The 27,936-nt window shown below is 32.7% G+C and overlaps 1 protein-coding gene across 1 annotated transcript; it reads left to right on the top strand.

The window, feature by feature from the left end:
• The first annotated feature begins 31 nt into the window (after positions 1 to 31).
• On the top strand, positions 32 to 27,808 carry LOC123714638 (5-hydroxytryptamine receptor 2C-like). Its single transcript, XM_045668994.1, has 6 exons — positions 32 to 142; positions 384 to 486; positions 8,917 to 9,038; positions 17,669 to 17,867; positions 26,168 to 26,293; positions 27,595 to 27,808. The coding sequence occupies exons 1-6, from the start codon at positions 112 to 114 to the stop codon at positions 27,806 to 27,808; spliced, it is 795 nt and encodes a 264-aa protein (XP_045524950.1). The 5' UTR covers positions 32 to 111.
• The last annotated feature ends 128 nt before the right edge of the window (positions 27,809 to 27,936 follow it).

Below are 27,936 nucleotides of genomic sequence, written 5' to 3'. Positions count from 1 at the left end.
GGCAACATTTTGGTTTGTTTGGCTGTGTGCCTCGATAAGAGATTGCAAAATGTTACGAACTACTTTCTATTGTCTTTGGCAATAGCGGACTTGTTGGTTAGTTTGTTTGTGATGCCAATGGGTGCGATACCTGGGTTTTTAGGTAAGTTCTTTATATATATTATTATTTCTAATAAAATTATTAGTAATATTTAAATTACCTAAAAATTAGACACTAGTGAGAAAGTTATACAACAACAGTTTGTTTAATACAATTAACCCCTTTAAAAATAATATTTGTGTCGATGTGTGAAAACCCTTGAAACTATAATTATTTTAGCAAATTTACTTAAATTTACCTTCCAAAAAATACTTTCCCATTGCTTAGTGTATCAATTTTGCAGGATACTGGCCGTTAGGCGTTGTCTGGTGCAACGTTTATGTGACGTGTGACGTGCTGGCCTGTTCAGCTAGTATAATGCACATGTGCTTCATCAGTATTGGCAGGTATATTAAAAATAGGATCTGATACTATGTTACAATTTTTTTCTTGATAATAAAATAAAAGGGCTAACTGTACTACTATAAGTAGCAAAAACGTCGCATTTTTAGAGACAAAACACAATCGCTTGTGAGGATTACAGAAGACTGGTGCTGATTGAACTTTTTCCTTAAGACAAATTATTTGATATCATAAAACATCTATAAATTACGTTTTTAGAAATATATAGGGGCAAACGGGCAGGAGACTCACCTGCTGTTAAGTCATACCACCATCTATGGACACTCTCAATGCTAGTGCATTGCCAGCCTTAAATGTTACTTTTACTTATATGACTTTTTAATACATGTATATTTTTCATATTACTTAATTTTGAATCAAATATTATTTACTTTTTTCCTGAAAATGATGGAGGATTAAGAGTTTGAGTTAAATGCGTCGTAAAACATTTACGTCAACGCGGTATTTCAATATAACGTATATATACTATTATTAACTGCATAATAGTATGTGAGAAATGTTTTTTCTTTAAAAACAAGAAATTAAATCGCATTAAGAAGTTATTTTATAAATTTAATCAAATCTAAATTAGAACAAAACAGATGGAATACGATTGAAGTCGACGCCAACCGCAGTCGGTTCGATTTTCCACTCGAATTGTCACATCTCGTAGATTTTTTCAATTTTTCCAAGATATATTCCATACCTCGTAGCATCCTAATAGAATAGATTGGTTCTTTATCTTTACGACTGGGCCCGCTCACCCTAATCATTGAATGAAGATGTTACAACGACGACAGAATCCTCGCTTATATTCGCATTTTTCTCAAATATTCTAATACCACAGATAATTTGTTTTTGATTTCCCAAAAGAAGTCTTTATCATGCAGATAGGATTATTCCATAGAGGATTACTGTTCATATAATGCTTGACGTATTATATTGTAATTTGTTATTTAACACAATACTTTTATTACGTTCATTCGCAATGGGAGATGTAAAATATTAATTTCAGCATAGATAGATGACCTTTTTCGAAACAATAGTCAATGTTCGTCTCTTGTTATGAAATTGTGCGTAAACTTTGATGAAAATAGGCAGTTGTTACTTTAGTTTATTTTTGTCGAATGGATATTTATAATTAATACCTTAAATAATTTAAAGATAACCTTTGCTTTTAGGAGAAAAATATATAACTAGTCTGGCCATAAATACTGTTACATAAAAACTTTTTAATTATTTTGAATTTGCAACAAGTAGATTATATTGTTTTAAAAACTTCTTTCGATTTTGCGCCATCAAATTACAATATGCAATGGGGCGTTAAAGAAAATAGGATTGCAGTGAACGCCTTGCCCAAAGTGGTTATGGAGCCGTCGGTCATATTCCAGACACTTCAAAAGCTTGGTATCAGCTGTTTGTTCGTATATCGTACTATCAACAGATACAACAACACTTCGTCTGTCAGAGACCAGAAAAGATCATAGCGTGCTGTTAGAACTACAGAGACTGTTATGCTGTTAAAGCCAGAATTCGACGAAACCCCAATAGGGAGCAAAAAAAATTAGCGCGAGAAGATTCCCGCGAGCTCTGTCGCGTATTATAAAACAAGATATGACGCTCAGTGCTTATCGTCGATATACAGGACATGCCCTAAATCAATCTTTACAATTAATGAGAGTGGATCGATCAAAACACTTTCTGTCACGATACGCAGGTGAAAAGCACAGAAATATCCTCTTTACCGTGGGCAACATTTTCACGATAACACTACAATAAGCATAATAAATAAATACTCACAATTCTAAAGAAGCTGCTCAAGTGTGTATCAAGATACAGTCTAGGATCATGTAGTGAAACCTCTCCGCATTACACTTTATAAAAATATACCGTGGACTTTCCAGCAGGATTCTGCACCTGGTTACAAGGCAGGAACTCCCCAAGCCTGGATTGAAACCATCGTTCCGGACTATATACGAGCAGAAGACTGGTGCTCATGTAGCCCAAACCCTAAACCTTTAGACAGGTCAGCTTTAAAGGAAATGGCCTGCTCTAATCGACACGATGACATTGTGTCTCTTACAAAATCCTTGGAGCAAGCAAGTGGCGAAATTTCCCTTGGAAACATTGCGTAAATGGTATGGACATGGTATAAATCAGCTAGTTGTATAGTGACATTTTGTATTACTAATTTTGAATACAATAGCTTATTAGGTGCTAACGGTCCTCAGTACGTTCTGGTATAATTATTCAAATAGCTTAATTACAAGAGATAACGATTATTAAGCGATTAAAGAGAATTCATGTCTTAGTACAATATCATACGTGCCATTACATTAAATGTTGTCTTAGAATGTTCCTTTTAAGATCGAAATCACTACGCACATAAGCTGAAGCTGAAATTTAAAACGTATCTCAATGCAATAAGGTTCAATTTTGCATTGTATTAAATGCTATTACACTCGAATAGTTTGTCGGAATTCTACCCCAAATTTGGATATTACACGGCTTATATCTGTTATGTGTGAAACGGGGTTACCGGAGGTATTATCCCACGCGTTTTAATGACTTAAGTAAAGCATCTACACCCAAAGGGTTTGGACATTAAATAATTCTTACATTTTTGTATTGGATTGGATTGGATTTTTGGCTCCTGTTAATTTTTATGCTCCTGTTACGATCCGACCTCAGTGTGCAATCGGTTTTTATATACAGTAAATAAACTAATTTAACTATCCGAATTTGTATTATAAGTTGTAAGCTATGGTATTTCTCCAAAACGTGTTAGTAAAATCGCGTATACGAATTGGCTTCATGACGAACTGAACAGTATTTTCGTTGACTTTTAAATATATAAAAAAAAAATATTAAGATAATTGACGAATTAATTAATTGAATTAATTGACTAACCTAACCTAACCTATGTATATAATAACTAAAAATAGAAAACTAGAAAATTTAAACGGTAAAAAAATTTGATCCCTGCTTTTTAACTCTTTTATTATTAAAAAAAATTCGAGTGTGTTAAAATGGACATTTCTATATTTACGCTAATCTGCGCGAATGCTTTGGTATAGTGTTTGGAGTTTGATTAGTGGTGATTTTCTTTTAGAGACAAAGAAAAGTGTGTGCCTTCACGTTTAAACGAATTATGGTATCGGGAATAAATCTGAAAGACCACAGACCACTCTTAGATTTTAAACTTTTTACTTCACAAAATTCAGTTACGAAAGATTATAATAAACATCTCTACATCAGTTTAAATGAATGAGAATCCTTCAAATGATATAAATAAATTAAATAAGACAAATTCACGTTTTAATACCGACTACAATGTATTTTAATAAAAGTTACCGTACACAAGGGATGGCTTAGATCTAAACTATTTAAAAATTCGCTGAAAATACAGTACATTTTGTTGAAATCGTAAAGATAATGAACCAGACAAGTTTTATTTTAAAACAGAATGAAAACATTTACGAGGTCGTAAAAATGATATTTTAGTGATGTTTTTGATTTTTTTTATTTGTTTCGAACGCTTTTGCATTTGTAAAACTTCCCTCTGAGGATTGTTCTCTCTTCTCTGTCTGAATCTATATCTGAAAATAATATTTTGTTTAACATTTTTTTACATCTCAATGGCCTGCAAAGACAAGCAGTGGTAGAGCAACTACATAGAGGTAGCTGGTTTGATCGCTAACAATGAAAACTAGCCTTATGCTAAAGAAAAAAAAATTAAGACATATAACATGCCTTAGAGCCTAATGGAACATCACACGATGTAATGGATGTTCCATTAGATTTAGATGTTCAAAATCATGCCCAGAAATTGGATCATGTGTCATGGCGCTTTTGAATAATACTTCCAATCCTTTATACATATTTTATAAATCTATAGAAGAAATTACTCACTATCTATTTTGAAGTCCTTATGATAGATATTATATATAAGGATAAAGTTGACCCATTCAAAATCTTATAATCCATACTCGTTGCGAATCTGTGATTTGCTAAGCATTAATCTGTTTCTTATAAGAGGTATTGAATTTTTTCTCTGAGTATATGAATCAAGGGTGGGAACTATGGGTGAATAGTGTTTTCACGAGCCTGCTTCGGAAAAAGTGAAAAACAGCAAAGTATGAACATTGTTGACATATAGCTTTTCTGTTACACAGCAACATAATGACTAGTTTTTTTGTTTAAATATTAGAAATATCGCCCTGTAATTAGATAGATAGTATCTGGGATGAATCAAAATATTTAATCAAATTAAATTTACTTGTGTATTTATTTGAGCAGGATTACTTAGTGGTTTCAGTGTCCCTGAAGCCGTAAGTTCGAACCCTAGCTTTGCACCAATGCACTTTCTGCCTATGTGCGCATCTACTTGTGCGTACAGTGAAAGAAAACATCGTGAGGAAACCAGCATGTCACAAATCCAAAAGTGAACGACAAGTGTCAGACATAAGGCTGATTATCTACTTGTCTATGAAATAAAAAGTGACCAAAAAACTGTTACTGGATTATTCTAATTACATATCTCTCGCTTTAATCGGCAGCTCATGTCTGAACGGCGTTGTCAGCAACTAAGCACCTGGTGAACTACTTGTTTCCACCGGTTTCTGTCCAGCGCCTCTAATGACAGTGTACAGTTATAGAGACGATAAGTCTTTCACTTGATCAGTCCTTCTGGTTGGTGAACGGCCATGTGTTCTTTCGCCTTCTGTGTTACCTGCATCGTTTGGCAGAATAAGTTACGATCGCTGTAGGCATATTTTAGACAGGCGAGTCCGTATGCGAAGTTCGGTCAGGAACGATGGTCAGGATATTTATTATATATAATTTATGGAAAAACAAGTAACTTCTCGCTGCTCTGAGATATACGAAGCCGCCGAATATCTTAAATTAGTTTGTTGTGAACTAGTGAACACCAGTTCATGCAAATAACGATTTCCGTTATAGCTCAAAAATATACAATGAAACATAAACAGTACTAAAATAGTTTTTATGCGCTTACTGTTTATAACAGCATATAGTGGACTGACAGTTTTCTACCGAATTTAATAATGACTGACAGCTAACGATTCGTCGGTGTTAACAATTTTTATTGCCATTATTTATCTTGTTTACATTTTATGTTCTGTGTATAAAGTTTCTTCGAGTGTTACCGATAATTTACTTTTACATCTTCTTCCTGCTACATATGATACTATGATTCATAACTTTAATTTCTGGCACACAGTAATTCAATAAAAAAAGATGAAGAGTTTCTTGCCAGTTCTTCTCATCTATTTTATGAGCTTGATTACTTACGAAATCTTATAATAGGATGAGGGTAGGGAGAAAAGAGCGAGAGCGAGTCACGGGCGGTGATTGCCGTGTTTTCGATTTTTTTTAAGACATACATTGTGATGTATAATTTTGAATTAATTCGGAAATAACTGTGTTGAGGGGTATGTTTTTACTAATTATTATTTTAAGATTAGGTTTTATTTTGTTGTGAAGCTATCTGAAATGTTTTCTTCCTTTTTAGCTTTGGGAAACGCCCCCCATATTTATTTAGTTAAGTTAATGATAAGATTTAGTTTAATATAATTTGTTTTATTTAATGTTAAAAACCCATAACAATCTAATAAAATAAATTCAGCGAGATATATGAAAACCTCGAGTTATAAAAATTATGAAACTCCCACAGCGGGTGTCAAATTCATTTTTGAGAAGTTTCAGGTGATTCAATTATGTAAATTCTCTTTAAAAGTATTTATGGTATATTTTGAAATAATCTTATAAATTATTTTATTACATTTCATCATTGCGCTGTTGTGACTAAAATATTTGCTATAAATATTCCAAAATTTACTGAAATGTGTCGATAATCTTCTAAGTATATTTATTTATCCAAAAGCCGTTATAAACTTTTTGTTTTAATAGTCATAATTTATATCCGAAGAGTATATATAATAATGCGCAAAATCTGTATTTTTTTTTTGTAAAAATCTCATCTTGATCTTTCAAGGAAGGTATATTTTTGATTGACTTGTTATACCTTCACTGATTTCATATAAAATTGTATCACTCCAAAGTTAGTCAAATAAAGCTCGTGCGCATGGCAGCTAGTTTTATATAGAGTATACTCTCGGGGACCCGGAGTAGGAGAGGTACTATTATGTATTTCACAAATTTAGTAAAATTATAGTAATAAATTAAATAAATAATAAAAGCAAACACAATGTTAAAAGTCTTGTTAGGTATATTTCTACAGTTATTTAACCGCGAGATAATCCTGCTACGTGCATTCCAATACAGTTTGTACGTGTTGAGAATTCAGAAGCTTTGCTATCAAGAGTCTTGAATTTTTAGCGGTAAAGCCATTTGAGGCCCGATTTCCGGACTTGAAGCTTGGCCGCATGACCTGGCTTTTAAAATTCACTTCAATGCAGTGCTATGCATTTTAAAATATTCTATACTACGATATTTCCTGATACAATAATATTTTAACTGAACGTTATTTTGTATGTTCAATTATTGTTTTATTATAATATAATAATTTGGCAAGTAGTTGTGTTAGCCTAGCAAACTTAAACAAAGAGTCATAAACTACTTGTCTGAATAATATACATTTTTTATACATGTGTCTTGTGCGTGTGTGACTTGTACTACGACATCAAGGAACATTACGATCTAGCCTAAATTAAGACTAATAAGTAATTTAAGTCTAACCTAATTTACTAAAAAGGATGGTATTGAATGGATGGAGTTTTCTTAACTACTTATATGTTGCCAAAAATGGCATTGAATTTAAATCAATAAAATGAAAACAAATAATACTTCTTAAATGTAAAGTTCTTTAAAGGAACTCTTAAATTTCCTTTCTAACGTAAAGATAAAACTGGAGAGAAAGAGAAATCATCGCAAACAATAAAAACTTAATACATTCTATTATTCGTTTTGAGATAGCTTTTTAAAAGTTTAAGAGAAAAGTTTAAGAATCATTAGTAAGATAATGGAATTCATTATGTCGGTTTTATGAGTTCAATTCGGATTCCACATCTTACAACTTCGGTGATGATTAAAGAATTATGTTTCAGTTTGTTTTACGGAAACTAATTGCAAAGTTAGAGCTGTCTCAAGTTCTATTATATTTGAAGTGAAACTTCTTTGTCGGTGTTGAATTTTACCGTCTCATTTTCCGGTTACGCGTCACATTTTTCCGTTACACGCTATCTTTTTCTTGTCCCTACCACGGTTGATTCAAAGAGATTCGAAGCCATTAATAACAAAAATATATAGTAACGATAACAATGATAGTAATAATTCTATTACAATTAATGAAATTCTGTAATATATTCTTAGTAGTACTAAGGTAAAATGAAATAATTGTATTATTTGTATTTATGTCTATGATAATAAAAGTCTTTTGTTAAACTTTATGGAATTTAACTTTATTTAACCAATTTCTGTAAAGTTGCATTTAGTAGATCATTTTTCGAAAAATAAGGTCATAAAGAAGTTTCTCTTCTTACGTGTGTACACTAGTACACTCACACATTTTTTCTTATAAGTGCCATTTAATACCAAAACTTCTTCATTTATAATGATTTTGATCCTTTATAACCATAGCCAGTCTTGCCTCACTTGTACTCTAGGTCATATTTTTTTCTGGACAAATCGTTATGAACTCATTTGAAGAAGCTCATTTTCGGTCTCACACCTTCTTAAGAAGTTATTATATGTTACTAAATTATTATATTTGTACTGTAATTTAATGTTTTTAAAATGACTTTGCACTTTTGTAATCCCGTTTTTATTTTTACTGACTAGAGTTATTTAGAAGAGATTGCTTGTAAGGCCTTCCATAGTCTTGCTAGTTTATTCCTTTATTATTTTTGAAATTTATTTACTTAACATAACTTTTTACACTTATCTTCACTTGCATGATAATTTTTATTTTATTAGTGTAACAATATAAAACGTATTTCTTCCATACGTATACCACATTATAGTTTATTCCTATTAAGTGGTAACCAAGGTGCTACGTGCTACGGACAAGCTACGCGGTTAAGCAGACACGGAACGGTTGTGGCTATGCTACATTTTCCTTGCTACGACTTTATATTCATGGCCAACAGTGGAAATGCCACAGGCCTTGACACTTTATACATTAAATGAATAATTGGATAATCTTATTATATGGTCAAAAAATAAAGGGTGTATTCTTGCATAATATGGCTGTACAAAGTCACGCGATAGGAATAACATTAAATAGGTTGAAGCTTATATTATTAGGTTTTATATCACAAATATTAATCAAAATGCCGTGTATTCGAATTGAATATTATGTTTATTAATAAAAATAATATCTCAAATGTTTATGTTGTTTAAATTTAAAATCCAATTACTATGTATTTAATAAGCTAATTTATAAAACTCACCAGGTATCTGGGCATCAGAAATCCGTTGAAGAGTCGGCATCATTCAACAAAACGAGTGGTTGTCATTAAGATTGCTCTCGTCTGGCTCCTAAGTATGATTGTTTCGAGCTCCATTACTGTACTAGGTAAGACTATTTATATTTTATATTACTATAGATATATTCAAAAGAATACCCAACGTTGTCCATCTCAATATCTGTATTGGTAGATTAATTTCAGCAAACTTAAAAAAATATTATGTGAATTCCGAGTTCATCAAGTATGTTTTAGTAGTGATTTATAGTGATTTTCTTTATACTCGCCATGAGCCGTCCCAAGTTATGTCTACCAGGCTCATTCTGATATGTTTCTTTAAGGCCCCTTTGAATTGGTTAAATGCACTTATATACAAATATAATTGCACACCTTCATACTTAATACGATTATTCAAATAATTTGTACGACGCTTCGGCAAGATAGCAATCTCGCTCGACGAGTATTGCATGTAGTGGTGTTTGATTTTTTAAAACTATGATACGGGTGCTATGAATATATATTTGCTTAATTGTCATAATTTTGGTTTCTTGGTAGAGAACACAAACTAATTAATAGTTTGTGTTAAAAATTGTATCTAAATAGTGCTTTTATTAATTTATTTTGTAGTGTAAGTTTGTAAATTTTGTTTCTGCGTGCTGTACATGGGGTATTTCAATTAGATTTTCATATATCTAATTGACTAAGTGGCTTGACTAAACAAATATAAATTCAATGGCGTACAGATTGCGAAATTCGTTTTGCTATTGAACAAAATATAAGTAAGTTATATATCAACATCTTAATATATAAATTACGCGTCACGTTGTTTGTCCGCTATGGATTCCTAAACTACTTAACCGATTTCAATCAATTTTGCACACCGTGTGCATTTTGATGTAATATTAAAAGATGAATGATATGGATTAAAAGATATAATACTACTGTACGTGTGTATGCCACTGAACTCCTCTTAAACGGCTGGACCGATTTGAATATTTTTTTTCTACGTATATGGTTTAGATTTACAAATCAGTCCGTCGCTAGTCGGTAGTTTTATAATTTGTTTAATGTCCTACTCGCATGAAATTTCATGCAGGACAACGTCTTATGTGTCCGCTAGTATACTATATGAATACATAAACACCGTCAATTTTATTCCATAGAAACAAAGTCGTTTTAATGTGTTAATATTTAACGAGAATTGAAAGATCGCGAGACAAAAAGAAAAATCATTTGTTGGAAGAAAAAGTCAACCATGCGGAAAGGTCCCTCTCTGAATGGCTGAGTCGCTAAATGTTTACAATAATAGCATTCAGATGTTTTAACGTTTTACTTTCTTTTACGTTTTATTTCAAACAAAAGTAAATGTAAAATGCTTATTTCAAAGTCTACGTTGCTCGAAACATAATGGCGTATAACAAATAATACGATATAACTATGTTACATAAAATAACAAACAAAAAAAAATGTGTGCGTACAAAGTAAACATGCCAGAAGTGAAACTTTGGCAAACTAATTTTTAAGTCTTGTTCATATTTATACAAAGCTAAAAGTTTACATTTCCGAGACTTAGAGAGGGATAAAGGAATTTGTTAGGAATTTAATTGTCATTAAAATATTAAGTGTCGAAAATCAATACAAATTATGTATATATTTTTTAATTTTATTTCGATATTTACATTATTCGACGAGATTTCTATTGATATTGTTGTGACTAAAGTGTTATGATAAGTAAAATATGCAATATCGTGTTCAACATTATCTAAATATCTTGTAAAAATAGCATCTATTGTCGTTCTACTCTCGCTCCATGGCTATTTGCTTCATGCTACGTTCGCCCTTTCTCACTCTCTCAATCGCTCTCTTCCTTTTCTTTGACAAAAACGCTGCACATCTTCGTGACGCTAATATTATTTTTATTGCGTTTCGTCCGTAAAAAATATATTCAAGCGCTTAAAGAAGTTTCATATCTATAAATAAAAAATAATACATTTTAAAATTAGAGAGTATATGAAAATATACTCTATAATTTTAAGTTACATAAGTTCTGACCTCCAATTATCCAAGTTATTGCCTCCCCGAAAATCTTCAAATTATCTCTCATTTTCGCTGCCTTTCTTCCAATCTTTCACAGCTATCTATATCCCTTCTTCCCAGGTTTCTGATGCCCGTCCTATCCTTTTTATGCCAACTGGGCCATTCTAAGTAAGAAGCTTTTTGAAGCGAAGTTCATAGAGCATAATAGATATTTTGTTTGTTTGTTTGTCGAGTAATGAGAAACATACTCAATAAGTCAGATATATACCCAGAATGGGTGACACCGCGTATCACCCTTCTTGATAATTAAAACCTACGCAGAATTGTGTGACTCCATACTCCATTGGGGGGTTAAGCTATTATCATAAAGAGAGTCTAACAAGACACTTGGGACGTTGAAAGCAAGAACATAATTAAAATTCTAATCATGAAACACTTTCTAGTTTCTAAGTGTACCGCAAAGTAGCTTGCATAAGCGATTTAATTGCAACTTGCAAAGTTTTTAATATAAAATGATGTACATGTATTTTTACCCTACATTTTTTTTAATTTGAATTTTGTATTTAACTGATGTCAGTGTGTCACCACATATCCAACGCAAATTCTTCAAGGAATATAATTATAGTTAAAAATGCTCTATGTTGATGTTTACTTGCTTGTTTATATGTTTGTTTTGCTTGTTATTATGTGGCCAGCGGTGAATCCCAAAAAACAAAATATTTACTTTAATTAATTACTAGTACAATAATTGAGACTTAACTAAATATGAAAATTGAAGCGAGAGATTGAATTGATATGAGATGCACGATCAATTATTTATATTATAGACCTATTACTAGTTGAGAATTGACCGGTCCGATGTGATCCGATCAAAAGCTACTGGTATCTGTTGTCCATTTCCTTTTATAACGGTGTTGCGTCAGAGGGGATTAACAAACATGTAAACATATTGTTAATGCCCAGTCTCAGAGATTGCTTATTGTGGCCGATTCATTAAATCTTGAAAAGTATGGTAATATAAGTTATAATTAAACAACAATTAGTCAAAGAACCTTTGATCATTTTACACATGCGTTAAGTCCCGCACCAAACAATAAAGGTCGTATAATCGCTTTCGGATTCTGTCAAATTGAAAACGGCCCCAAAAGGATTCTTTATAACTGGAACTCGTGCGTTTTATACGGACAAGGTTACGAAAGGCTATATAAAATCGGATTTGGTCCCATTTTATGACTGATTTCACCCCATTCATTATACTTGATTCAGGGAAGGTTTAGTGAGCCCGTAACTTAATTGATTATAAGCAGTCTTGTGGACTTATCTATCTCCTAACAATAGAAAGTAAGTAGGCTATGTATAAAAGGATTTGTACATGAGTTGAATCAGGTTTGAAGTAAATTTAATTGCTATATTGGCTCTTAGTGCAATAGACATTCATACATTTCTGCGTCTGTTTTATTGACATTTAAAAAAGACTTGATGGATAGGACCTTCGTATGTTTACCGCGTCCAAACTAAAATAATTCACAAAAAAATGCTTTTCCTTAATTCAAAATTAATTTATTCATATAGGTAACAATAAACACAAGTGTTTAATGTATACTTATGATCGTCAAAAATGTATATAAAATACTTCTAATTTTACATTTACTGCCAGTTCTCAAATCAGGGGCGTGTTTTTTTACAATGAAGGGAACGGATGTGTTTTCATTTAGAAAATTGTAATGTTATTTTCAAGTCGAATTTTAACGATCTCAAATCTTCGCGTGATTCTTCAGAACGTCTCCGACATCGCGTATACATTTTTTATACTTACAGCAGAAATGTTTTATTTCCAAAGCGTGTAAAGATATAAAAGTTATACAACTTGTTTTATTATTATGACTTGGAAACATTGTATTTAGGGTAAGTTAGATAAACTATTTTCAACCCTGAAGATAGATTATTCTTGTACACAATATGATACATTGAAAACGTAAAAAAACAAGGAATTAGGTTTCTTTGATATATATGAATATGACTCATATTTAGCAGTCTCGACTCTTTATTAATGGAGATCCATACAAAAATTACTAAGTTATAATTTCTTAATAAGACTATTAGTTGTGTTAGTATAAGTTATTGTGTTTAGGGTAAAAGTCTCCTCCATATTTTTCCATTTGTCTTTCTCAGTGGATTGTTCAGATCGAATTGTCTTGTTTTGAAAGTGCATAATTATTGCGCCTTTTTTATTTTTATTATTGCCCTTCGATTTTCATATGTTATGGAGGTTGAAAGAGACCACTCTTTCCCCACAGGGACTATTTTGGTCCCCCCAGATTGGGGAGTATTTTTTAATTTGGTGATTGTTGTTGTTGTATTTTCTTTATTCTTGACTCTTTATATTACCCTAAGAACAAGGAAGGCTACCACAGGTTTATTACTAAAGTGGTATTCATTGACATAATGTCTACCTATCAGTACCACAAAACAATTCGGTGGCCGTTGTTATATGGTTTTTTACCAAGAACTTATTAGCTTAGTATATACATATATCATTGACTCGAACTTAACTAAAGAGCCACATTTGTCTGTCGTGGGGATAAACACATAATTTCGCGCAGAGTAGGCAAAAAGTAATAAACGACTACAAGAGTCTTTCTTTCAACTTTAACTTTGTTCCCTTTGGAATAGAGACTCTTGAACCGTGGGGTTCAAGTGCACGTTAATTAAAGATTTATGTTGGCGCGTGGTGCCGGTGACCTCGGACCTGGTGCTTTTTTCGCTCAACGAATAAGTACCGTAATACAAGGAGGAAATGCTGCACGCGTTAAAGATTTACTGCAATAGTGACTAAACTTTGAGATGGATTTAGTTTTCTATTTATCCATTTTTGAAGTGAAACTTCTTTATCGGCGTTGTAAAAAAAATTACTGTCACATTTTCCGTTACTCGCCATATTTTTCTTGTCACTACCACGGTTGATTCGAAGAGATTCGAAGCCATTAATAACAAAAATATATAATAACGATAACAATGATAGTAATAATTTTGTTACAATTAATAAAATTCTGAAATAATCTTAGTAGTGATAAGGTAAAATGAAATAATTCTTTTATTTGTATTCATGTCTATGATAATAAAAGCCTTTTGTTGAACTTTATCTCATTTAACTTTATTTAACTAATTTCTGTAAAGTTGCATATAGTAGATCTTTTTTCGAAAAATAATGTCGTAAAGAAGTTTCACTTCATACGTGTGTACACTAGTACACGCACACACTTTTTAATTATTATTACTATGTTGGTTAGTAATATAACATTAACTAACGAAACACACACTGATACACACAAAATAATAATAATACAAATTTTAGAAAGAAAAAAAGGAAATAATGTACATTTTAAACGTGTAATGTGTGCGCGTCGTGTGCGTACGTGCGTAGCAGACGTGTTTCACAGCGCTGGCCAGTATGCCAGAAACCACAAAAAAATAAAAATGACGTAATAATAATAATAGTAAAAATTTACAGTGTAAGTAAAGAAGTCTTGGGAGGTGTGTTAAAGTATATAGTAAATAAAAAATGAGAAATAATTCTTAATAATGATATATGTACAAGAATAATAGTAATTAATGTATATTGGTATGTTAGAAATCAATTATCCTAAGTTACTAAAATGTGAGGGGTTAGACTGATAACAAATACTTTTTAAAAAGAAACACAAATAAATTCTATACGTACACACAGACCCAGAACAATATATGGTTGAGGGCGTAATTAAACAAGTTCTTTTTTTATACAACAGGGGCAAACGGGCAGAAGGCTCACCTGATGTTATACCGCCGCCCATTGAGACTCCCAATTCCAGTGGGGTCGCGAGTGCGTTGCCATTTAATTGGTACGGTCTTTTCTTGAAGATCCGTAAGTCGAATTTGTTCGGAAATATTTCAGTGGGTACCTGATTCCACATTATTAATATCAAATACATTTTAGTTTGTGTTATAACTAAATTAGAACTGCACAATAATGTAATCATCGGCCATGTCAACAAATATGAATCACTAAACAAAATTTTATAAAATAAAAATATCTATTATGAACACGCACGCACACGCAATTGGAGTAATTCACTAAATGTGATATTTCCTCAGATTTTTGGCATCAAATGAGAACGTGAAATATTAAGTACGCATATTGCATAATACATGTAAAAGGTCCAAGTGAAATTGTTCAAAACGTAATAATAGCCTATATTAGTTAGGGTTGTTACTTTTCCTGCGATTAAAATTATATTTAACGCTGTATAGAACCTGTAAGTTATTACATTGTTTAAGTTTATTACGTTAATTTACTTACGCTATTGGCTTTAACTAATCTAAAGTTTGTTCTGGCCTTTAAATTTTTGTAAAAATATAAGTAAATTGATTTTTTTTAATTTAATTTGAAACTACATAGTAGTCCAGTGGCATTAAATCCATTTTAAGGTTCTAGATCATTAGGGCCCAGGACCTAATTTACCGTAATCCCGTTTCTCGATCATTTTTATTTTATGGACAAGTAAAAAAAATCCATTAGGGCACAGACGTGAATCGAACACACGACCTCCGGGATCTAGGTCTCAGGTGGCAACACTAGGGCCTTTTAGGTACTAACCCATTATTACATGCCCTTATCTGCAGACAACAAATTGTTACTTCTTCCTCGTGTAGCCTCGTATATGTGGCAACCCTATAAAGGAAAAAATGCGTCAAAGAGAAAATTCCGTTAATCTCGCTTTGTGGGGCTAATATAGAGAGACTGTGGCTTGTAATTTGAACTTTTTAATTTTCTGATTGGAATCTAATGCTTTCAAACGAATAACTGATAACGAACACGTAAAATTTATTTAATTTTGGTATTTAATGTCTTAATCTTGTAACATTATCCCAAATATTAAATAACTAAATAACAAGAAGTTACTATACTTAGCTCATACGATTTGAATGTTTAAAATTAAATCTTTTTTTTGCGTTTGTATTTTCTTGCAAAACTATTGAGATTCTTACGGTACCTTGATTTCCTTTATCATAGAATTGCAAATTATATCAAGTTTTCGCACGACTTATGTAAATTTGGATTTTAAATAACGTCGAAATACCTTAGTGGTCCTCATAGTGGTGGTGCGCAGCAGAAACTGCATTAAATAGCGCTCAGTAGTGGAACGACGGACGTGGAGGTGATACTGGTGATATTTTGTATTCTACCTTGATTTCGATGATGAAACTCAGCTGCAGGTATTAATCCAAACAACTCCTCAACATTTTACATAGTAAATGAGGAAGTATCAAGCCGAATGTAAAGTTCGAGGACGATTAGAATCGCGCTTTCATAAATACGGTCTAGTTGAAGCAGCTGATATTGGAGAGCTCCCGCCCAAAAGTGAGATAAGTACTTCATGTGTCAGGCGTCCACCACTTGGGATCGCCAAAAGATCCTAAATGTACTGTAAATTTATCCAGAATAAACAATTATTATTATATAATATATATAATAGGTTTAACATTAACAAAATAATTATATATACGGTTATGTTTTTTCTTGTAATTTTATATATTATATAATTACAAGTGTTTTCTGGTAATAAAAGATATCGAACCTTGGAGATTCGTACCACATAATATATCGAAATAATACAACAAAAATTGTCAATTTACTTGCATGAATCATTTGTGATGCCAATAACATGCAAGTATTACACGAGATATTCTTATTCGTCCGGAAATTGGATATATTTTTCAAAGCTTCATGTCTATTCAGCAAAAGATACTCACGAGGATACAATTCCAGTTAGATCAGCTACTTTACTGAAATTTGAATGGTATTATTTATTCGATTGCCTGAATTGGGTTTAAAGAGACTACTTCTTTGTAAATTTAGGTAACACAATGTACACTTATGAACGTCACTTCAAACATAATTTTACATCTACTGCCAGTTCTCAAATCCAGGGCGTAGAACGAACTAAACACTCCGCCACTCTTTTTAATTTCCAAGAGCCGAAACCATTACACCATGTTCCACATGACATCTTTAAATAATTAACTATGCTAATAAATTGAAAAAAAAAGCAAGGATTTGTCCCCTCAGTTTAAAAAGGTAAAGTTATAAATTCTTTTAAAATTGTATTGTCTCAATTAAGAGACTCACAGTCAGTTATGCTCAGACACAGAGACAGTTATCCTAATGGCTCCGAAGTATGACTCTCATCGGAGGTCGTAGACCCACATCATCATTGTGCATCAAGGAAATTTCTGTCTGCGCAACGCAACGCGGCATGCGCTATTCGACAATCGACGACGCGTGTCAGGAACATAAGGCTTTTTTCTGTAATCGGAGGCAAACGGCAGGAGGCACACCAGATGTTAAGTGATTCTGCCGCCCATGGACACGTACATTACCAGAAGTCCACAAGTGTGTTGCTGGCCTTTTAAAAATTTGTACACTTGGATCCCAAGGACCCTAAGTAGAATTTGTTTGGATTTACTTCAGTGGGCTGATCACCTACTTGCCTATTAGAAAAAAAATGTGTTTAAAGTATCGTAATTAATAAATACGATGAGGCAAACACTGTCTTCATACGTTTGATAAAGGCTAAAATAATTATTGTAATTTTACCCAAAACCTGAAGTCTGGTAAAAATAATTTTATGGTTAAATTGTATGACATAAAATATCTTATTTCCAGGCCTGATCAACAAGCAGAACATAATGCCAACTCCAGAGCTATGCGTCATCAACAACCGATTCTTCTGGGTTTTTGGGTCACTGGTGGCGTTTTATATACCAATGCTGATGATGGTGGTATCGTTTGCACTCACTGTACAACTATTGAAGAGACAGGCAATATTGGCTGCAACTCCTGTGCCGGGTGGTACACAGAGAAGGTGAGCTTTCGCTATTTAAAGGGAATTTATACAGAATATAGGTAAGTTTTTAATTATTTAGAATCTAAAGAATATAAGATCCCATATACTCAAACGAATATCTAGAGTATTAACAATATATTTGTGTATTTGGAATTAGGCGAAAGCACAATAGGCAGTCCTGACTAAACAAAATGTAAGTAACTATACAAACTGTAAACATCGATGTGGAAGCTGCCAAAAATTAAGACTGTCGTAAAGGAATACTTGATGAAAGTATCGCAGAGCTTTTGCCTTTTTTGGTCGAATTGGTCTGGAAATACTGGGCGGTACTGATAGTATTTTGTATTCTCTCTGAACAACTCCATCGCAGTCACCATATTATGACATAAGACAGAACTATAATTTTTATATTAATATATCAAAATGGAACAAATGTAAAATGTTCAATGCGAAAGCATTAGCATATTTTCGCCATAACTCTGTGCGTAATAGAATATTTATCTTTGGAGTTTCATCGTAAAGAAAAACAAATGCCATCGCTTGCCAATACATCGATTATGAAATGTTGCGTAACTTTGTGTTATTTACAGACTTAAATTTATGTAAATCTAATTGTTCGTATGTTTTTTTTTCTCTTTATCATACAAAATAATATAATTTGATAAAAATATAATCAGAATATGTTACATTAGAAAACCGCTGTGGTTTGTATTAACGCAACCATAACAGTCCGGTTTAGGAACGCGACAATTGCATATAAAAGTAGTTTTTTAATTTACTCTTTATTTACCGTTAAGATATGTTGGATAAGTTCTACCGAAGCTACTTAGACCGTAATTGATGACTGACTCGCAAAGCGCGTTCTAAAGTGCAAGTTTTGATTTAAGTGGGATACGCTTTTTGAGTATTGTTATTTGTGCCAAAAACTGTCGTAGCTTACCACAAACGTATGTACTCGGCCACAGGGAAACAAAAGTAAATTTGCTTTAGTTTAATATGATAAATGAGTGGTTATTTATGTTGAGTAGAGTTGGTATAGTGGCTTCAGCGACACACTTCCACGGGTCGTAGGTTCGATCCCAAGTTTGCACCAATGGACTTTCTTAACTCGAACTTGCTAAAATTAATAAAATCTGGGTAGCTGTGTACGTTCTTTTGTCTCTTTATTATATATCCTGCCTGCATGTCAGCATTTGAACTTTTTATGGTATTATTAATACAGACTTTAGTATTGATCAGTATTATTAGGTGTATAAACATCATATATATTATGTAAACAAATCCATAAATTACATTTGGAGATAATATTGAGTGTACCATTGCTTGAATCCTGCAAGCTAAATCATTGACGATTGACTGAACTATATGAACTAGAAGAATTTATCATAAATAAACTAATTTATAACGCCTCCCTGAATATCTACGCTATGAATCATTTTTCTGTTTCAATAAATTTAAACACATTAAAAAGTGCATTAATGAAAACCATTATTTCTAAAGGATATTTTGTATTTAAACCAGTAAGCTCCAAATTTTGTCTACAAATATAGAAACGAAAAAGTGTTTTTACTATGTGATTACTAAGTTTCTTGGTTATTTTCGAATGTTTTATCTGTATTCAATATGCCCATTATTAATTACCTTTTATTTTTAAAGTGTAGCCCAACATAGATATAGCGTAGTATACAACTTAGAATTATTCCAAGTTGTAATGGCGTTTTATTTATTTTTATTATGCTAACAACCAGTTATAAAAAATAAATAAATACACAACACAAAATAAGCAAAAATCGGAACACATTGATACAGTATACAGTTATAATGATAAAAAATATAATAAATAAAAAGAAGCTCAAAAGTCTAAATAAGGGGTTAATGAAATTCCTATTTATTTTAATTAAAAAAATAAATGGCGATACAACCTTTTTAGGTCTGGGTCTTAGATTTCTGTATATATTTCATGATCATTTGTAAATTGAATAGGCAAGTAGGTGATCAGCCTACTTTCTGTACATAACGCACGCCGTCGACTTTTTTGGGTCTAAGGCAAGCCGGTTTCCTCACGATGTTTTCCTTCACCGTTCGAGCTAATGTTAAATGCGCACATAGAAAGAAAATCGAACGAACCTACAACCTCAGGAATGAGCGTCGCACGCTGAAACCACTAGGCCAACACTGCCCGTATGATTTAAAGTTATTTAAACGTGTACTAATGCGTAGTAAATAAATGTCTCTATAAAACATTAGTACTTGGATAAAATTTATCTATTGAGGAAAATGGCGTTTTACAATAGAGTTCTAATTACAATTTTTAGCAAGTCACATCATTACGCAACATATTCGCCAAATTCTTGAGAAGTAATAATTTATTACAACCGCGCTTCAACTAATCATCAGGGCCATTATCTAAGCACTTTCAGTTTAATATTTTACTTTCACTAGAGTTATTATGTTTTTAATCAAAATAATATGTGCTTTTATAGAGCGTTAAAAATTCCAATAAAACAAGTGAATGGCGCGCGAATCGGGCACAGGTTATTAAAAATAAATAAACGTAAAAGTACATAAAGTCTATTACCATAATATAAAAAAAGTATTATTGCTTCATTTATTTCTCTTTTTTTTATAATTTCAATATTGTGTTCAAAGGCATTATAGTCGTTTCGTCATATCTTCAATATATTTCACATTCGACGTGAGAATTCAATCACTAGCAGTACAAGCCGCAGCGAGTATTTTTCACGTTTTTGTGAGTCAACGGGGTGTACCTTACTTTATTACATAATAGAACTCCATCGAACTGGATTAGCGTGTATTTTGGCATCGTTCCAAGATCCGACGGCTAGTGAGAGAAACGACCTATCCATCAATGGTCCCTGTATTTGATTGTAAACTTTTTATCTCGTTATGCAAGTCATTCGAAGATAACGGAGATTTCTAGTTCATTACACTAATTACGATTGATTAGAACCCTTTTTGTTTTTACTTGTTATGTACAATAACAATAAAACCAGTAGATCAAAGGTAAATAATGTAAAAGATATGAAACCTTTCATCCAATTGTCACTTGTCAATAGTATACCTAATCTTATCATAGACACATTCGTCGTGACGTTTGACAAATCATCATAAGCGCGCATTTTTGTCTCTGCTGTTACTTTCTGACATTCCTGTTGAGTTTTGAACGTTACGGATAATTTTTTTGCGCCATTATTCATAATAACCGTACATAACGAATGTGATATCTCATATCAATATCATAATATTAACTGCATATTCAAAAATCTGCGTATTTGTTGATAAAAGAATAAAGCTCTTTATGAATACCAAATTCTATAGAAAATATGTCGAAATATTTATAAAGAACATTTATACGATGAATGTTTTGAATAGTAAAACTCATAACATGTGATAAAAGTGACATTGAGAGATCAAATTTCTCTATTCACTAAACATCAAAACATTTCATGTATGTAAATTACGTCTATAATTCAATGTTAAATGTTATACAATTAAGATATTTTCATCACTTGAAAATTAGAAAGGCTACACGTCTTTAGATGCTTTTTAACTGACTAAAGTCTGAATTATGTTTTGGTATAATAATAATTAATTATGTAAACATTTGTAATTCCTCGTTAAACACATGGACTAAAACTAGTTATTTTTTAAAGTAACAAATTACCTCCTGCGAAGAAGGCTTAAAATTTGTCGACACGAACTGTCATTTTCATACAAACTTAGTTTTCGATTTTCTATATACACTGCTGTCATCTTGACTAAGCCCCCAGGCTCATCCTTTATTGTTTAAACTTAACACGACGACACTGGTTCATTGTTATTAACGTGTTAATGTAAGTGTAGCGACAGCGGAGCGTGCGTGTGCGTCCTTGAGTTATATGTCTCTCTTGTCAGGAGAGGGAGCTATTTTGTTCAAACGCGCTTGCATCGACTCGGTAACTAGTTGGAGCTGCAAAGTAATAAAAATTAAAATTTTTAAATTATATTTAACTTATATATTACCATTTAATCCATAATGATCCTCACTACTCAGCGTTTGCGTCTTATTGCCGTTTAGTGCGTCATTCATAAAAACTAAATCACTCTAATCGTACTGTTTCGACTATTTTATTTCTTTTTCAGTCGAATTGTGTTTAAGCTATGATGAAAAGAGATGGATAAAAAAAGATGTTTAGTAAAAAGGGAAAGTACACTAGCCACTACACTAAGGGGGCCTGTTTTGTGTGTCGGGGCCAGCTATAGTCCCTTCTATTTACTTAACTTAACACTTACAATTTTATAATTAAACTACTGTTGTACATAAGTATACTTTATGTTCCAGTATAGGACAGATTGAGATGATATTGCTTAAGATTGTTAGTGAATGTATAAAGTTTTGAATCATTAGTAAAAATATTGTTTTTAAGAAAGTGGTTATAGATGAAAACGCCTCTGAAGAAAAAGCGTTTTTTGTTAAGTTATTTGGATAAGACTGATTTATTATTTATGAACAGTATTAGTCTTTCTAAGTCAACAGTCTTTTGCGCTATTTATAAACAAAGCTCCTTATTGGAAAATAACTGCCAATATATCGAAATTGGTTAGAGCAAAGAGCATACAATTACATTAGCTTTACGATGGTAAGATTTAAAACGCCCATAGGGATTTATGATTGCTAGCAAAAAGTTTCGACGTCAATACCATAAAATAGAAACTCTGATAGACGTTTTATTATTGTTTCTATCAGAACATAATTTTAAAATATATTCTTATTTGTATGTCGTAAAGAACGTTGAACATGTTTGAAATATTGTTAATTTGTATTTATGAAGTTGTTTATCGGCACTTTTGTCGCTTTTGGAAAATAAAACATACTTTAATGTTAATTGTTAAAAGGAGTTTTGAGTATTATATAGCAGTCACCGAATGTTAGTAAAAATTAAAGACAATGTTATATATTTAGATTTTGTGTTATGTCAACTATTTCAGCAGTAATCATTAAATTTTCGATTCTACGCACTACTGACAAATTGACTTTAACGCATTAACAACTTACAACCTGTAAGATTGCGTGGTGTTACCATTCTAATAAAACGAATGGCATGGCTTGATGTTGCTATTCTAATAAACAAATGGCATCGTGTTTATTACGTAATCTCTGACATGTATATATTTAAACCAAAAAAATTGTTTTGAGTTCTGCTGTACAGGAATAAATTATAATAATAAGTCGTGTGTAGTCCTGTCACTTACTTTGTGTGTATCTACCAATTAAAACTGTTTTAAAATTCGGTCGGTAGTTGTAAAGTTTACAAGGCTTATACAGACTCGCTGATATTCATGTAGGCACTGTAGACATATTTCGATAGAGCAGGTCACAGGTTCGCATTTACCGATGCCTGGTTCAAGGAAAACATCGCGAGAAACCCCTCATTAAAACAAGACTGATAACCTATTTCTGTATCTGTTTACGATACAGAAATAGAAGGCCAAGTACCACTGGTGTTTTTCAGTATTAACAACCCATTATAACTATAAAACTTTATACAAAACCTCACCTTGAATATATTTCTAAAAGCAAGACAAAAACTTTTCACGCCAAATATATATTTATTGTACAAGAAATATAACGAAAGCGATTTGTAGCTATTGGCACGGGACTAAAATGTATGTGATTAAATTCTCCCAGGAAAATAACTTTTCCTACAACTTGTATCGTTTACACAGTTTACTTTTCGTGAAATACAATATTTAGTGTATTGTTAGCAATAGAACTTTAAAATAAATCATTTTTAATTTGATATTTTACTTTTAAATTTAAAAATACTACTTCTTCTGCTAAGTTACTAAATCTTAGGGGTTAATAAACTGCATTGGTCCAATCGTGAACAAGTCACATCATCATAGTTTAAAACCCGTATTCATGTTAGTTTGTGAAGGTGTGAGCCTGAATGTATTAAATTTTATACTAATCTCGCTAACATAAAGCTCCACTCAACATAGCTACACATCGCGGTATTAGAAGCCGTTTAGGTACAACGGTCAGCATTCATTGCTCGCTTCCTCTCAAAGTGAAGAAAACTACTTCAAGCCCTTAAGTTTTAGGTAGTGAATCTGCCCGATAGCTTTAAGATAATCCCACCACCTTGACCTTAGATCCTACTCGTAGGGCTCCGTCTGTTACTAGGTTTCATGGCGCAGACTTCCCGAACACATTTATATATTCACTATTTATTTGTTAGGATACATCTGTAGGGCTCAGGTATCCGTAGGGTTGTTAGGTTCTTACGTTTCACCCTCCCATATATTTAGTTATCTCATACATACACTACATATACTTCTGACATTTAATACATATAAATTTGACCACACTTTTCATAGGCTGTATAGTGGTGACTCTCGCCACTCTCTCGTCGTCTCACTCGTGCGTTCAAACCCAAGCTGTGTACCTAATTAATAGTGTTATAGGGCGAAGGGAAATATGTTAAGAATCTCGACACTTAATTCGATGTGTCGTTCGTATGATAAAAGATCACTACGATGCACGTGTCATGGGGAATTCATATTATATAAAAAATTATTTGAAGTTTTTAAAATTTTACACAGGTGGTTTCCTAGTATCTATAGTTGCTTTAATATCGTCAAATAGCAACTCCATTTACTTTTCAGACATACATAAAATATTTGCGTGACTCAGGTATATTTGCCCTGTTGTACTAGCATTTTGTTTATGTAAGAGCGCGATAAAAGTTGTGGAAATCTTTAAAAATAATCAATGGCGCTACAACGCTCATTTAGTTAGTTAATCTAATAGGTGCAAGTAACAAGTAGGTGATCAGCCATCTGTGCCTGACTCACGCCGTCGACTTCGGTCTAAGGCAAGCCGATGTTTTCCTTCACCGTTCGAACGAATGTTCAATGCGCACATAGAATGAAATTCCATCGGTACGCAGCCGGGGCTCGAACTTACGACCTCAGGAATTAGAGTCGCACACTGAAGCCACATTGCTCGCTGTATTTCTAGTAATTCTTACCCGGCCTACAAAGAACTCAGCAAGTTCGGGTTAAACATTACTCGTGCTATCGAAGCAACGGCCCATCATAAAGACCGCTGAATGTCCAATTTCGTTCACTTATCATTCCCATTCATTCATCACAACTCCACAATACATGCAAAACAATAGCAAGCCCAACTTGTGCGGTTATAACGACACTAATGACTTCTTTGTTTCGCGTACAATACATGTTTGCGGAATCACTGAGTACCTTGATAAGACAAAAGCGTTTCTACGTTTCGAATTGTGACTTATTCTTTATAAGGAAATATAAAAATATGTAATAGGGGGCAAATATCGAAACAATGACACGTGTCTAAGCAGGCGACACGGTAAAGAAAAAAATTAATAAAAATTATCTTATACGAACAATGACTTTTACGATATTTTTATTAAAGCTTTATTCATTTTAATTCTATATTTTCACCACTTTTTCAACGCTGAATGGCTATGCAAAACTTCACCAACTGCATATTTTTTTTGATGTTGAATGTACGAATATTGGTATATTTAACTCCGAACAAACATCGCTGGATATGCTGCTGGACTATCCGGCGTATGGGGTATCTAGGTACGAACTATAGCAGAAAACAAAGATAGCGCTGACAAACGCTTTAGTTCCCCAGTTAATGCCAATCCCCAAATACAGAATGTACCTGGAGAATCGTTGCGAAAAAAATCAAAAATGAAACAGTTTTGCAGTCTGCGGTGACACCGTTTGGTTTGGCACCAGTCCCAGAAGATTGAAGTACAAAGTCTCTTATATGTTAGGGAACAGGCATACGTAAATTATTAAAAAAAATATTGATATATTAATTTGTATGTCCCAAATATATTCGTCAGATTCGCGCGTTCATATGATGTCGCGAAACGTTTGTAAACATTTATTTTTCAACATTGATTTATTTACGAATTCAATTGATTGCATATCATTTGGTTTTAATTAATTTACGTCCTTGTCAAAGTAATTATGCATTCCAATAAAATATTACTATAAAAATATCTACGCTTAGTTAATACCTATCGTATTTGTTTCCTTATGATTTGGCGGTTCCAAATGCCTGCGAATATGTCTGCCGTTCATCTTTTATGCAAAATGCTCTAATAAACACTATTAAAAAACAACATATATTTAGTATCCTTACCTAAGTGCTAAAACTATATATTGATTAAAGGGTTTTTATTATCCTATCTCTATGCCAAACATGAAAATCGATTTAATTAATGTTATAAATACAAATAAACTTTTTTATTTTAACTTAGGCAATGCGGAGCTTTTGACACTGGACCAACGCAAGCTGTACGGCGTATAAACGCAAGAAGTTCTCCTGATCTGTCACCGGCAGCTGTCTCTAGACATATGACCTGGAGGGTGACTACCGTATCCAGGTATGTCGAAAAAGCTCAACACACAGATATGATATCTTAACGTGTACCTCATTAACACTCAATGTACATTTAGGCTTAATATATAGCGACATTATTTTTGATTCAAATATATTTTTCTAAAAATCTAATTATAACTTGAAATACCAAATCAATACTAAGCTGTACATTTCTAGGTATTAGGTCTCATCATAGCTATAACATTATCCCTCTACATTAACACCACATTGTAGAGGAATTTCTTTTCCTGCTAAAGGGATTACTTTCCTTTTTGTATGTTGAAGATATTTGCTTGAGGTATCTTTAACAACTTTCTTAAAAAAAATTGTTTAAGAAAAACATCTAAAGCAACATCTCTTATGCTGAAACGGAAAGTATTCTCTTTGTGCAACAGGAGTACATAAAAGTGTTTTGTAGAAATTATTAAGGCAAGGTAGACAGACATGGTAGATCATCCTTAATATGTCGAATGGTAGATCATCCTTAATATGTCACATGGAAGAGACTAACTACCTTCACGATACAGTTCTATTGTGGGGCATAGCAGTGTCCATACCTTACCAACTTACCAACAGAGCACAAAAAATAGACTTCTCGTTGCACACACAATAGATCTATAGTTCCTTATAGTTTAAAGCGTAGAATGTTCTGCCTGCGTCCCGATCACAGCAGTCTTTCATGTGGATTAGTAGGTGTCGCTAGAGTATGCACTCGTGAGAGGCCGTTTTCTAGTACACCGCACATTTGAAATATACTTGGTTGTAAGCTTAGACATGTCAAACATTATTGTTTTGTTACTGAATTATCTCATTACAAAGGAATTCTCAGCGCGTTTGTTTAACGTGAAATCCCAGAATGTAATTATAGTGTGTACTTAAGCGAAATCGTAATTTCAATAATGTGTGTACTCTGGCGGAAATAATTCCATTACATTAATTAAATTGTATTTTCGCGCCTCTTATTAAAACTTCGGTTATGTCATCATTATGATTAAATTCTTGATTTTGATATTATTGAGTGTAATATTTGTCGACAAGGTTTATAATAAAGGAGAATTTTAAAGGAGTTCAAACCTGGAATTACTTATGTAGTAATTTTAAAGAGTTATATGTTTTTAAAACTTTTATATATAGATCGATATCTATCATAATATGTATACGGTATAAATGAAAATGTTTTGTTTCATTAAAAATCTTTAGAGCATGTTTTGTATACTCAAAACATGTTCCGACAGAAATAGAAACCGTGATCTCCACGAAACCACGTACACTTTTATAGTGAAATATTAGCGTTTTTTGTTTCAGTCGCTCCCAAAGGAACAAAATAGGCATGAGCGTTTCACACCCTCAGTTAAGTTATATGAACGGCTGTAATGGAAACGGGTCCGGCTCTGGATCAAGGAAAGGGAGAGATGTAGCGACACAAACGCCGGCGAGCATTTCAGCTGAGACTCGACGCGCGAAGTTGAAGCCGCTGAAGATTTCATTGGCTGCACCCAACGCTTTGAGTTTAAGGTAGCTTTAGAAATATAATAGAGATAGAGCAGTGTTGGCCTAGTCGCTTCAAAGTGCGACTTTAATCCCTGAGGTCGTAAGTTCGATCCCCGGCTGTGCACTAATGCATTTTCTTTCTATGTGCTCATTTAA

This window comes from Pieris brassicae, chromosome 9 (assembly GCF_905147105.1).
Source record: "Pieris brassicae chromosome 9, ilPieBrab1.1, whole genome shotgun sequence".
Taxonomy (NCBI): Eukaryota; Metazoa; Arthropoda; class Insecta; order Lepidoptera; family Pieridae; genus Pieris; species Pieris brassicae.
Note: the sequence above shows the minus strand (reverse complement) of the source record. Positions and strands in the feature narration are given on the sequence as shown.

What these genes read in the sequence shown, in the direction of transcription:
- LOC123714638 (XM_045668994.1), top strand. Translation starts at nt 112, where the DNA reads ATGCCAATGGGTGCGATACCTGGGTTTTTAG. An exon ending in TGCGATACCTGGGTTTTTAG is followed by an intron (nt 143 to 383) that starts GTAAGTTCTTTA and finishes TCAATTTTGCAG; the next exon opens with GATACTGGCCGTTAGGCGTT. An exon ending in CCGGGTGGTACACAGAGAAG is followed by an intron (nt 17,868 to 26,167) that starts GTGAGCTTTCGC and finishes ATTTTAACTTAG; the next exon opens with GCAATGCGGAGCTTTTGACA.